The sequence below is a fragment of the Gossypium hirsutum genome, chromosome D05 (assembly GCF_007990345.1).
Source record: "Gossypium hirsutum isolate 1008001.06 chromosome D05, Gossypium_hirsutum_v2.1, whole genome shotgun sequence".
NCBI lineage: Eukaryota > Viridiplantae > Streptophyta > Magnoliopsida > Malvales > Malvaceae > Gossypium > Gossypium hirsutum.
The window spans coordinates 60082199-60095265 of NC_053441.1; the positions used below are offsets into that span (position 1 = coordinate 60082199).

The 13067-nt window shown below is 33.1% G+C and overlaps 2 protein-coding genes across 2 annotated transcripts; both read left to right on the forward strand.

Annotated features, from left to right (window-relative positions):
- Positions 1–2090: 2090 nt before the first annotated feature.
- On the forward strand, positions 2091–4925 carry LOC121217265 (uncharacterized). Its single transcript, XM_041092788.1, has one exon. The coding sequence runs from the start codon at positions 2091–2093 to the stop codon at positions 4923–4925; it is 2835 nt and encodes a 944-aa protein (XP_040948722.1).
- A 3005-nt stretch (positions 4926–7930) lies between these two features.
- LOC121217266 (uncharacterized) lies at positions 7931–10768 on the forward strand. The gene has a single exon (XM_041092789.1). It carries the CDS (start codon positions 7931–7933, stop codon positions 10766–10768), a length of 2838 nt encoding a protein of 945 aa, XP_040948723.1.
- Positions 10769–13067: the final 2299 nt, after the last annotated feature.

Consider the following 13067-nt stretch of genomic DNA (forward strand, 5'->3'; position numbering starts at 1 on the left):
TTATATTATTATTTGTTTTTAAATTATAAAAAAATATATAGAATTATTAGATAAATATATGTCCGGAATGAACTTGAAGATATAATTGTTCAGATTCACTTGTATCTAAATAACTATTTGTCCAGATTTATTGTGCACTTAAAATAAAAAATCCTAAAATTCAAGAAAAAATCTACAAAATTTATAAAAAAAAACGTAAAATTTTAGTAAATACAAGAGTATATATTAAAAAATTCTATTTCTATTTTTTGAAATTATAAAAAAATAAAAACACAAAAAAAGACATTACGAGCGAATCTAGTTATATGGTTGTCCAAAAATTTAATTGTTCAGATTCATTATGCATGCAAAATAAAAAATAAAAATCCTAATTTTTAATATTTTTAATTTTTTATAAAAATTATTTTTGGGATACGTCTCAACATTCTATACCATCAGACCAAAAATTAATAATGTTAGTTAAGTATGAGCAAAAAATACCAATTTGCCTTATAATTTTTAGTCGATTGAGTTTTAACTCGATTGACATAAATACTATATTCAATATAGAAGGCCATGGGTTCGACTATGCTGAAATACATTATACTCCTATTTATGAGGTGAGAAGGTATTATAAATAATTCTAGGCATTATATTTAAAAAAAAATCAAAACCTAAAATAACTTGTGATTTTTAAATTTAAATACTCAATAAATATAAATTACTATGTTGAAATACCTCTATATATATTAGCCAGTTTTCTATAGTTTAGCTACATAACCATGTTTCTATGCTTTCATTGGTAAGTCTAAATAGATTAAACAATTAATAATCTTATTAGAGACCGCTAATGTAAGGTCCCAACTCCCAACCTAAAAGTTACTACATTTGTAATCACTGAATTTTCTCTAAATTAATTTCGTGTTAAAAGAAGAAGGATTTTTTTTTAATTTTTAATTTTTTTTTTTGCATTTTGACCCCTAAACCTTCCATAATTAGTATTTTCCATAATGCCATTTTCTCTTCATTTTCCATAATGTCATTTCCAGTGAGAGATGTAGAGTGATGTCTACAAGTACCAGTAGATATTACATGCTTGAAGTTGATGTTTAAAGTTCATAATCGGATATTAAATTATAATCATTCGTATAATCAAAATCGATATAATAAATCTAAAAAAAATTATGATTACGAATTATGAGATATTTTTATATTTTTTTGGTATTTTTATCATTTTTTATGTACATATTTAAGGTTTATGATTTTCTCTCTCAACAATATTGTCTCAAAAATTTAAATAATGTGACTTATCATTGTAGGCATTTGATTGGTCCAAATCAAAATCTAACTCTTTCAACCGTGTAAAGAGAGTCAAGGTCTCATCATCTAATTCAATTATCTTAATTAGACGATCATTTACAATTCAATTCTAAACTATCATACAATCAAAATATGAATGAAAAGAAATTTTATAATTAATATATTAATTAAAATTTTATATAATGAGTATTTAATTGAAATCATAAAAATTTTAAAATTTTTTATGTTAAGAGTTCATATCTCATCATAATTTACTAACGTGACACACATAAGCAGTCACGTGCATGACACGTCAATATTTAATTAAATACATAGTTAATTTCAAGTCTCTAAAAATAAATGATTGACAAATAGCAGGAATTTTCATTCATCTCTATGCTCTAGTTGCTTAAATCAAGTCAGCTGCTGGACCTGCCAGGAAAAGTCTTTTGTTTGGACCCAAAATCTGGAAAAATATGTGTACCTGCCAGGAAAAGTCTTTGGTTTGGACCCAAAAACAGGAAAAATATGTGTATCTCCAATGAGATTGACTTGGCTATAATAATAATCATGACCACTCGTTGTTGGATTGAGGATGAGCACGAGTCTTGACTCTAAAACTTTATTTAATGTGATAAAATATAAATAAGTATTATTCATACGAATTTTTCTGCAAGCTCTTGTTCTTGGAAATTTCCCATGTCCAGTGAGAGATGTAGAGTAATATCTATATATTTATGATCATTTTCAAAGCTTTTGCAATAAGTTCTTTACCGCAATCTTGCTGTCTGAAGAAAATCATGTCTATAGATATGGACTGTTCCATATTCTGTAGGACGAAACTTTGTTTTATTAATGCTTTCTTCTTCTTGTTTATCATCTCCTCTTTCACATGTCCTCATGTAGTCTTCGGCACAGCAAGTGAATTTGATTATGGTGTTCACTGTAACTCAGTTGTTCATGAATCCAAACCAGTTGATGAGGAGTTCAATATCATGCCTTTCCCTGGACGTCAAAATGGTTACTTCAGTGGTGGTGATAAAGTCCTAAACAATCCTCCTTCACGTTCCTACTCTCCACCGGAATCGAAAACTTTCCTTTTCGAGACTCACCACGTATATACAACCGATGCCGATGATGTCTTTATGGTGGAAGGAAACCTGATTTTTCAAACCTCGTTTTACTATGAACAAAGTATCTCCTATGGAAGCTCATACGTTATAAGGTCAAGCGACTCAAGCGACCGTGGGACACTGGACTTCGATTTTCAAGGCTTCTGGTCTCGAACAACCGGGAAGCTTTGCATGGTGGGATCGAGTTATGCTTACTCGAAAGAAGGTAAACTGCTTCATCTTGCTGCTGTTCTTGAGATTAATAATCTTCAGAGTTCAAGTAATATTAGGACTTTAGTCACTGGTACCATGGATAGCTTGAGTTCTGCTAATGATCCAAATCACTTTGAGCAAATATCACTGCTGATGTTTCCTCAAGTAAATTACGCTTACACCATGATTTCAAATCAGTTCAGTGAAGGGTGTCCTCGGGGAACCGATGTCCAACCGATGTTGTCCCTCCGCTTATCGCGCACTCGAACTATTTGTGATATGTTAGGTGGAAGCAATGCTTTCGAATTGGAGTATTCTGGCAGTTGTAATTTTTCAAAGAGTTGCAATCCATTTGGTGATGGTATTAGATATTTCCCTTCAGTAGTATCATTGCGTATGATTCAGTGCTCAAACGATGGGCTAAGCTTGAGGCTTCTGATAGAATTTCGGAACGATAGCTATCAGGGATACTATAGCTCTCCCAATCTCAACACTTCATTAATTGGAGAAGGATCTTGGGATGCAAAGAGTAATCGGCTTTGTATCATAGCTTGCCGAATCTATGATGCATCGAGCTCCTTGGAGAAGTCTCATGTCGGAGACTGCACGACACGGTTGAGCTTAAGATTCCCTGCAATCTTGTCTATCAGAAACACAAGCACCATCGTAGGAGAAATTTGGAGTGTGAAGCTTAGGAATGAAGGTGGTTTCTTTGATAGGATCGAGTTCCGAAATACTGCACCTTATGGAGGAATTCAACTTCAAGGTTTGAAGTATGTGTACACGGAAATGGACGAAGTGAAGAAATCATGTCCAAAGAAGAATTCTAGGACTAAAAGCAGTAGGGAACACTATCCAGATGGCTATTCTGGAGACATGAGTTTTAGTATGTCGATCATCAACGGTTCCAAAGGAAGCATCGGATGGGGTTCTTCGAATATTCTTGCGGTAGATGATCAGCAGTATCAGAGATTTCCATCTCTATTACCATCCTCCAGCTCAAAGCCTAAAATTCCTGGTGTTGAATCCGATTCCAGCAGTGGCTTGCTTAATGTCAGCTATAAAATGAGTATCATGCTGCGTAGTTCGGAATTGGATGGTGGCCTTAATCCGGTTAACGAATCTTCAAATGAATATTTGAAAACCGAAATCCAAATTTCTGCTGAAGGGGTTTATGATACAGCAACAGGTAGCCTATGCATGGTTGGCTGCAGACATTTAAGGTCAGGTGACAAAACATTTTCAAGCCATTCGATGGATTGCGAGATCCTGGTGAAAATCAATTTTCCTCCATTGAACTCGGACAGGAGAAGTAAGATCAGAGGAAGCATCGAAAGCACACGTGAAGAAATCGATCCTCTGTCCTTCAAGCCCCTGCAGTTTTCGGGAAGAGCTTATTATCGCAGTTGGGTTACGGAATCAATTTGGAGAATGGATTTCGAGATGATCGTGTCGGTCATATCCAACACTCTTACAATTATCTTTGTTGCATTTCAAATCTTTCATGTGAGGAAGCACCGTGGCATTGGTCCTATGGTTTCACTTCTCATGCTAGTTATTCTAGCCCTGGGACACTTCATCCCTTTGGTTCTAAACCTCGAAGCAATGTTCATTCAAAATAGCGAGAGATCGGTCTTGATTAGAGGTGGAACGTGGCTCGAAATGAACGAGGTGATCGTTAGAGTCGTCACAATGGTGGCTTTTCTGCTGCAAGTCCGTCTTCTGATGCTCTCGTGGACTGCTAGATGCTCCACTGAAAAGAAAAAGACCTTGTGGATTGCAGAGAAAAGGGGGCTGTATGTGTGTGTTCCGGTGTACGGAATCGGAGCTATTATTGCCTTTTCGGTTAAGTCAAGGCAGAATGTACACCGAACAGTAAGGGCCAGGCATTCTTGGTACTACATAGATGAAATCATTTTGGGGAATTCAAGAGCTTATGCTGGTTTGATACTGGATGCCTTTCTTTTCCCTCAAATTATCTTCAACGTGTTCCACAACTCGAGAGAACTGGCTCTTTCTCGACTCTTTTACATCGGAATCACCCTTGTTCGCCTCGTACCCCATGGATATGATCTGTACAGGGCAAACAACTATGTTGATATAGATGACACATACATTTACGCAGATCATGGTGCAGATTACTACTCAACTGCTTGGGACTTCATTATTATTGTGTTGGGTATATTCTTTGCTGTGATCATACACTACCAACAGCGCCTCGGCGGTCGATATTTCCTTTCGAAGAGATTCCTAGAATCTGGGACAGATAAGGAACCTCCAGTGGATTCAGAAGAACAATTGCCATTGAAATATAGCACCTAGTCCATGCCTTGTGTTACTTTTAAGTGTTCACAACTTTTACTGTTTCCAAATAATTATGTAAATTCATCCTTTTTCTTTTATAGCTTAATAAGCCTAATGTAATATAAAGTTATAAATAAAATTGTTTTAAAAAATATTTTATTTTAAATTTTTATTTTAGATTAAAGTTTGGGTGAGCCTTAAATGTGAATATGTACCCAAAATGAATAAATTTAAAAAGTACACAGTACAAAGAAAAAAAAATTATTTTTTTTGTGTCAGAATCAAATAAAAAAATCCGAAAAAAAGAAAAAAAAAATTGGGTGTTGGCCTGTCAATGGCCGGCACCCAGTACGCAGTACAAAGAAAAAAAATTATTTATTTTTATTTTTTCGTATTTTTTTATCTGATTCTGACACGAAAAAAAAATAATTTTTTTTCTTTCTACTGTGTACTGGGTGCCGGCCATTGACAGGCCAGCACCCAAAATTTTTTTATTTTTTTTCGTATTTTTTATCTGATTCTGACACAAAAAAATAAATTTTTTTTTCTTTGTACTGTGTACTGGGTGCCGGCTATTGACAGGCCAGCACCCAAAAATTTTTTTTTAATTTTTTCGTATTTTTTATCTTATTCTGACACGAAAAAAAATAAAAAAATTTTTTGTACTGTGTACTGGGTGCCGGCCATTGACAGGCCAGAACCCAAAAAAATAATTTTTTTAAGTCTAACATAATGATTAGCCAATCATTGGTGCAAAAAAAGAGTGGGTACTGTTCATTTTAGGTTATTTTTGTGATTGTTTTTAAACTTGGGTTATTTTTGTAAATATAATATTTTTTAGGTTATTTGGGTAAAACAGCCTAGTTCTGTCCTGGACGGGTCATTGGATCTAATTCGAAGTCTTATCCGAAAATTGAAAGGGTTTGAATGAAAATATAGGCTCAAAAAATAGACTTGGACAAAATAAAAAGACTCGTTTAAAAAACGGATCAGACCTTGGGTAAGCCTTTTTGGCCCAATCTCGGCCCTAATTAGCAAAAAGACAAAAAAAAAAAAAGCCTACTATTTTCTTACTGTTTTGATACTATTTTTTTATTATTTTCTTACTTTTTTACTATCATTTCATTATTATGTTACTACTATTTTGTTGTTATTATTTAGATATTGTATAACTCTTATTTTAATATTAATTTTGTTACTATTTTAGAGACATTTGTTTGTTAAGTTACACTTATCTTAGTATTATTTAAGTATAAATTTATTTTTTAAATTTATTTTCAATTTTTTAAGAATCATTTATTTTAATGTTTTTTTTATTTTAGATGTATTATATTTTTAATTTTTTATATATAAAAAATAATATAAAGAAATTAATTTGGGCGGATCGAACTAGACTCGAGTTTTAGTATTTTTATCCAAGTTGAGCTTGAAAAAAATTTAGGCCCATTTTTCGGGTCAAATCGAGCCCAAACATAGCAAACGGGCCTAAAATAATAATAATTCATTATTGGATTGAGGTAGAACATGAGGCTTGACTCTCGGCTTGTTAAAATATATTATTTGGTACCCATATTTGATTTCAATGTTTGATTTGGTATCTGAGTTTGACTTCAATGCTTAGTTTGATACTTGAGTTTTTTCATATTAATGCTTGAGTTTTTCTTTGTCACATATAAGTACCTAAATTTTACTTCAATGTTTAATTTGGCACTTGAGTTTTTTCTTTTGTCCCAATTAAGTACCTATGATTATTTTACTAAGGCACACCTGTAAAATATTTTTTGAAGTACACGATGTTTAGTTTGGGTACCAAATTAAATATTGAAACCAAATATAAGCACTAAATGGTATATTAACCCTTAACTTTATCATATAGGGACCTAAATTTAACAAAAAGAAAATTAACAGTGTTAACAATTAGACCTAAATTCCAAAATTTAAAAAGTAGAAAGAGTAAGGTCCTGAAAATAAAAATATAGGGACTAAATTTTAAATTTATGAATCGTACAGGATCTACAACATATTTTAACCCTTTGAAAAATCAACGATTAGACCACTTTTAGCAAATAGCAGGAAATTGCATCCATGTGCTCTAGTTTTTAAGTCAAGTCAGCTGTTGTAGGACCTGCCGATAATAATAATAATAACCACTCGTTATTGATTGAGGTAGAAGACGAGGCATGACTCTAAACTTCCTTTAATTTTAAAGTTAATATATTATTTAGTACCTATATTTAATTTTAATGTTCAATTCGATACCTAAATTTTTTTCCCAAATTGGTACCTGATTTTTTGGGTATTGATACTTGAGTTTTCTTTTTCCCATACCAGTACTCAGGTTTGACTTTAATGTTTAATTTAACACCTGAGTTTTTTTTGTCCCAATTAAGTATCTATGTTTTTTTACTAGGCGGACATGTCAAATATTTATTGAACCACACGATGTCGTTTAGTTTGAGTATCGAATTGAACATTGAAGCCAAACTTAGGTTTCAAATTGAAACAAAAAAAGATTAGGTACAAAATTGAAAATTCAAGCCAAATGTAAGTACCAAATGATATATTAACCCTTAATTTTATCATATATATATATATATATATATGTAAATATTAATCAAAAAAATTAAACATTTTGGTGTTGATTATATAAATATTCATATAAGACATTCACACCAAATGGCATGATTTCACCCATATTTCTGGTATTGTTTATACGTTTGAGGGTCAGTCTACAAAAAAATACATCAGTTTTCAAAAATTATTTAGTTGTTAAATATAAGGTTGTCTTTTGCTGTGTTCATTTTATAATGTGATTTGATCAAAAACTTCCTTCGGATTAAATATAAAATATTGTCATAATCCTCTCTTACTTTTCAAAGTCTTGCGAGGTCTTGTTCTTGGAAATTTCCCATGTCCAGTGAGAGATGTAGAGTGATATCTATATATTTACGATCATTTTCAAAGCTTTTGCAATAAGTTCTTTATCACAATCTTGCTGTCCGAAGAAATTCATGTCTATAGATATGGACTGTTCCATATTCTGTAGGACGAAACTTTGTTTTAATGCTTTCTTCTTCTTGTTTATCATCTCCTCTTTCACATGTCTTCATGTAGTCTTCGGCACAGCAAGTGAATTTGATTATGGCGTTCACTGTAACTCAGTTGTTCATGAATCCAAACCAGTTGATGAGGAGTTCAATATCATGCCTTTCCCTGGACGTCAATATGGTTACTTCAGTGGTGGTGATAAAGTCCTAAACAATCCTCCTTCACGTTCCTACTATGCACCCAAATCGAAAACTCTCCTTTTCGAGACTCACCACGTATTTACAACCGATGCTGATGATGTCTTTATGGTGGAAGGAAACCTGATTTTTCAAACCTCGTTTTACTATGAACGGAGTATCTCCTCTGGAAGCTCACACTTTATTATAAGGTCAAGCGATTCAAGCGACCGTGGGACACTGGACTTCGATTTTCGAGGCTTCTGGTCTCGAACAACCGGGAAGCTTTGCATGGTGGGATCGAGTTATGCTTACTCCAAAGAAGGTAAACTGCTTCATCTTGCTGCTGTTCTTAAGATTAATAATCTTAGGAAGTCAAGTACTATCAGAACTTTAGTGACTGGTACCCTGGATAGCTTGAATTCAATTGGTGATCCAAATCACTTTGAGCAAATTTCACTGCTGATGTTTCCCCAACTAAATTACGCTTACACCATGGTTTCAAAACAATTTAGTGAAGGGTGTCCTCGGGGAACCGATGTCCAACCGATGTCGTCCCTCCGCTTATCGCAAACTCGAACTATTTGTGATATGTTAGGTGGAAGCAATGCTTTCGAATTGGAGTATACTGGCAGTTGTAATTCTTCAAAGAGTTGCAATCCATTTGGTGATGGTATTGGATATTTACCTTCAGTAATATCGTTGAGTATGATTCAGTGCTCAAACGATAGGCAAAGCTTGAGGTTTCTGATAGAATTCCGGAACGACAGCTATCAGGGATACTATAGCTCTCCCAATCTCAACACTTCATTAATTGGAGAAGGATCTTGGGATGCAAAGAGTAATCGGCTTTGTATCATTGCTTGCCGAATCTATGATGCATCGAGCTCCTTGGAGAAGTCTCATGTCGGAGACTGCACGACACGGTTGAGCTTAAGATTCCCTGCAATCTTGTCTATCAGAAACCCAAGCACCATTGTAGGAGAAATTTGGAGTGAGAAGCCTAGGAATGAAGGTGGTTTCTTTGACAGGGTCGAGTTCCGAAATACTGGACGTTATGGAGGAGGAATTCAACTTCAAGGTTTGAAGTATGTGTACACGGAAATGGACGAAGTGAAGAAATCATGTCCAAAGAAGAATTCTAGGACTAATAGCAGTATGGAACACTATCCAGATGGCTATTCTGGAGACATGAGTTTTAGTATGTCCATCATCAACGGTTCCAAAGGAAGCATCGGATGGGGTTCTTCGGATATTCTTGCGGTAGATGATCAGCAGTATCAGAGATTTCCATCTCTATTACCATCCTCAAGCTCAAAGCCTAAAAGTTCTGGCGTTGAATCCGATTCCAGCAGTGGCTTGCTTAATGTCAGCTATAAAATTAGCATCCCGCCACTTAGTTTGGAATTGGATGGTGGCCTCAAACCGGTTAACCAATCTTCATATGAATATCTGCAAACCAAAATCCAAATTTCTGCTGAAGGGGTTTATGATACAACAACAGGTAGCCTATGCATGGTTGGCTGCAGGCGTTCAAGGTTAGACGGCAAATCATTTTCAAGCCATTCGATAGATTGCGATATCCTTGTGCAAGTCAACTTTCTTCCATTGAACTCGCGCAAGATAAATAACATCAAGGGAAGCATCGAGAGCACGCGTGAAAATACCGATAGTCTGTACTTCAAGCCTCTGCAGATTTTGGGAACAACTAATTCTCGCAGTTGGGGAGCGGAATCGATTTGGAGAATGGATTTCGAGATGATCGTGTCGGTCGTATCCAACACTCTTGCAATTATCTTTGTTGCATTTCAAATCTTTCATGTGAGGAAGCACCGTGGCATTGGTCCTATGGTTTCACTTCTCATGCTTGTTATTCTAGCCCTGGGACACTTCATCCCTTTGGTTCTAAACCTCGAAGCAACGTTCATTCAGGATAGCGAGAGATCGATCTTGATTAGAGGTGGAACGTGGCTCGAAATGAACGAGGTGATCATTAGAGTCGTCACAATGGTGGCTTTTCTGCTGCAAGTCCGTCTTCTGATGCTCTCATGGACTGCTAGATGCTCCACTGAAAAGAAAAAGACCTTGTGGATTGCAGAGAAAAGGGGGCTGTATGTGTGTGTTCCAGTGTACGTAATCGGAGCTATTATCGCCTTTTCGGTTAAGTCAAGGCAGAATGTACACAGAACAGTAAGGGCAACGCATTCTTGGTACTACATAGATGAAATCATTTTGGGGAATTCAAGAGCTTATGCTGGTTTGATACTGGATGCCTTTCTTTTCCCTCAAATCATCTTCAACATGTTCCACAACTCGAGAGAACTGGCTCTTTCTCGACTCTTTTACATCGGAATCACCCTTGTTCGCCTCGTACCCCATGGATATGATCTGTACAGGGCAAACAGCTATGTTGATATAGATGACACATACATTTATGCAGATCATGGTGCAGATTACTACTCAACTGCTTGGGACTTCATTATTATTGTGTTGGGTATATTCTTTGCTGTGATCATACACTACCAACAGCGCCTCGGCGGTCGATATTTCCTTTCGAAGAGATTCCTAGAATCTGTGATAGATGAGGAACCTCCAGTGGATTCAGAAGAACAATTGCCATTGAAATATAGCACCTAGTCCATGCCTTGTGTTACTTCTAAGTGTTCACAACTTTTACTGTTTCCAAATAATTCTGTAAATTGATCCTTTTTCTTTTATAGCTTAATAAGCCTAATGTAATATAAAGTTATAAATAAAATTGTTTTAAAAAATATTTTATTTTAGATTAAAGTTTGGGTTAGCCTTAAATGTGAATATGTACCCAAAACGAATAAATTTAAAAATTATACTTTTTTTTATATTAAAATAAATCCAACATAAATTCTTACAAAAATTAAAAGTAAATTTATTGGCATGTAGCATAACATTTCCTTGTAATTTTGGTGTTTTCAGCTTTCCATTTACCAACTTTTGACTTAGTTTACCCCTCTATTGTTTGATAAAAGCTATGAAAACCTATAATTCATAACCATATTTAAATATCCAATGTATTAATGATATGTTTGGTATGAATATGAATTAGTAATAAATTAATTTCAATCGATAATTTAAATATTTATATGATGGACTTGTTTGATATGTTTAATATAAACGAGGACTGTTATGTTAAATATTAGATATGAACTTTGGGGGTTAGCTGCCCCTAAATTTTATAAAATTTGTTTTAAGGTCCTTTGAATTTTCAATTTTTTTAATTTGATATTATAATGTAGTGTCTAAAAAAAGGACAAATTTGTGTTTGACTTCTTAAAATTTTTTCAATTTTTTATTTGATTTCTTTTATAGAATTTATAATTTTTTAATTATAAATTTAATAAATTAATACAAAGTAATATATAAATATTAATTTGGTAATAAAGTAATAATTGCAACATCTAAGTATAAATATTATCTAAAATTAATTAGATGAAAAATAAACTTAAATAATTATAATATTTAATAAAAATTGAGCATTTAGCTCTTTTTTTTCTTCTAAATTTTGGTGACTAAGATTATCCCGAATGTAAAAATCCGTTGTTGAAAGTAGGTCTTTTCCACTTTGATCATGTATATTATATATAAATATCTCGCCCCCTTATCAACAATTTTAGCTTCGACCTTGTAAATAACACTCAAATTTCAAAAAGGCAATGAAAGATAGATATTACGATATCAAAGTGTTTGGTTGTTGACAATTGTGATATTTGTTACTATTGTTATAATATATTTCGTATGAAGTTTACATCAGTGTTAATTATGATTATCATCCGAATCTGTATCATTAAGATCATCGAGATTTTTTTTTTGGTGTACTTTTCAAAGTATGAATCATTCCAAATTCATCTATGAATGAAGCTACGAATTATTCAACATGTTTGTACAATCCAATGAAATATGAATCATCACTTTTATAATATACAAATTATTTTTATGATAATTTTTTATCATAACTTAAAAAAATAAGTTTAAATAATATAAATTTTTATTATAATTTTATAAAATAAATATAAATTATTTTCATAACATAATTTATTATAATGATTATGATTTTAACCATTACTTTTCACAACACATTATTCTAAACATTAAAGGTATGATTTTAACCATTACTTTCTACTACTTTCAATTATACAAAAAGATTTAAGTTTAGATCCCACACTTGACTCGAAGATATAAAAACCTTAATTGGATGAAGAGATTGACGATCTAGTTCGGAGGAGAGGGATGATTTTTAAAACTTTTTGAATTCCTTTGCTTGAAGATTAATTTGGTAATGGTGGAGGAATAATTTGCTTGATGAAAATTATAGGGTTTGAAAATATTTTCTATTTCAAAATTTTAAAATCTAAAAGGTAAAGGTTAAATTATTAGAAATAAAAGTATAAAAATTAAATTTAAAATTTTTCAATAGTTCAGGGACCGATGACATAACTTAACCCTTCTATGATTGGACCTTTTTAGCAAACAGCACGAATTTTCATCCATCTCTTTGGTCTAGCTTTTAAGTCAAGTCAACTGTTGTAGGACCTGCCAATAAAATCCTTTTGTTTCGACCCAAAACCTACAAAAAAATGACTAAACTGAGTCACATTGACTTTGCTATTTTTCATAATAATAATAGTAATAACAATAATTCATTAACCTAAAAATAATAATAACTCAATGGTAGTTTTGTCTTCGACGGGTCATTGGATCTGATTCTAAGTCCTATCCGAAAATTAAAAAGGGTTTGGATAAAAATATAGGCTCAAAAAATAGACTTGGACAAAAAAAAACTCGTTTAAAAAACGGGTCAGACCTTGGGTAAGGCTTTTTGGCCCAATCTCGGCCCTAATTAGCAAAAAGACAAAAAAAAACTACTATTTCTTGTTGTTTTGATACTATTTTCTTATTATTT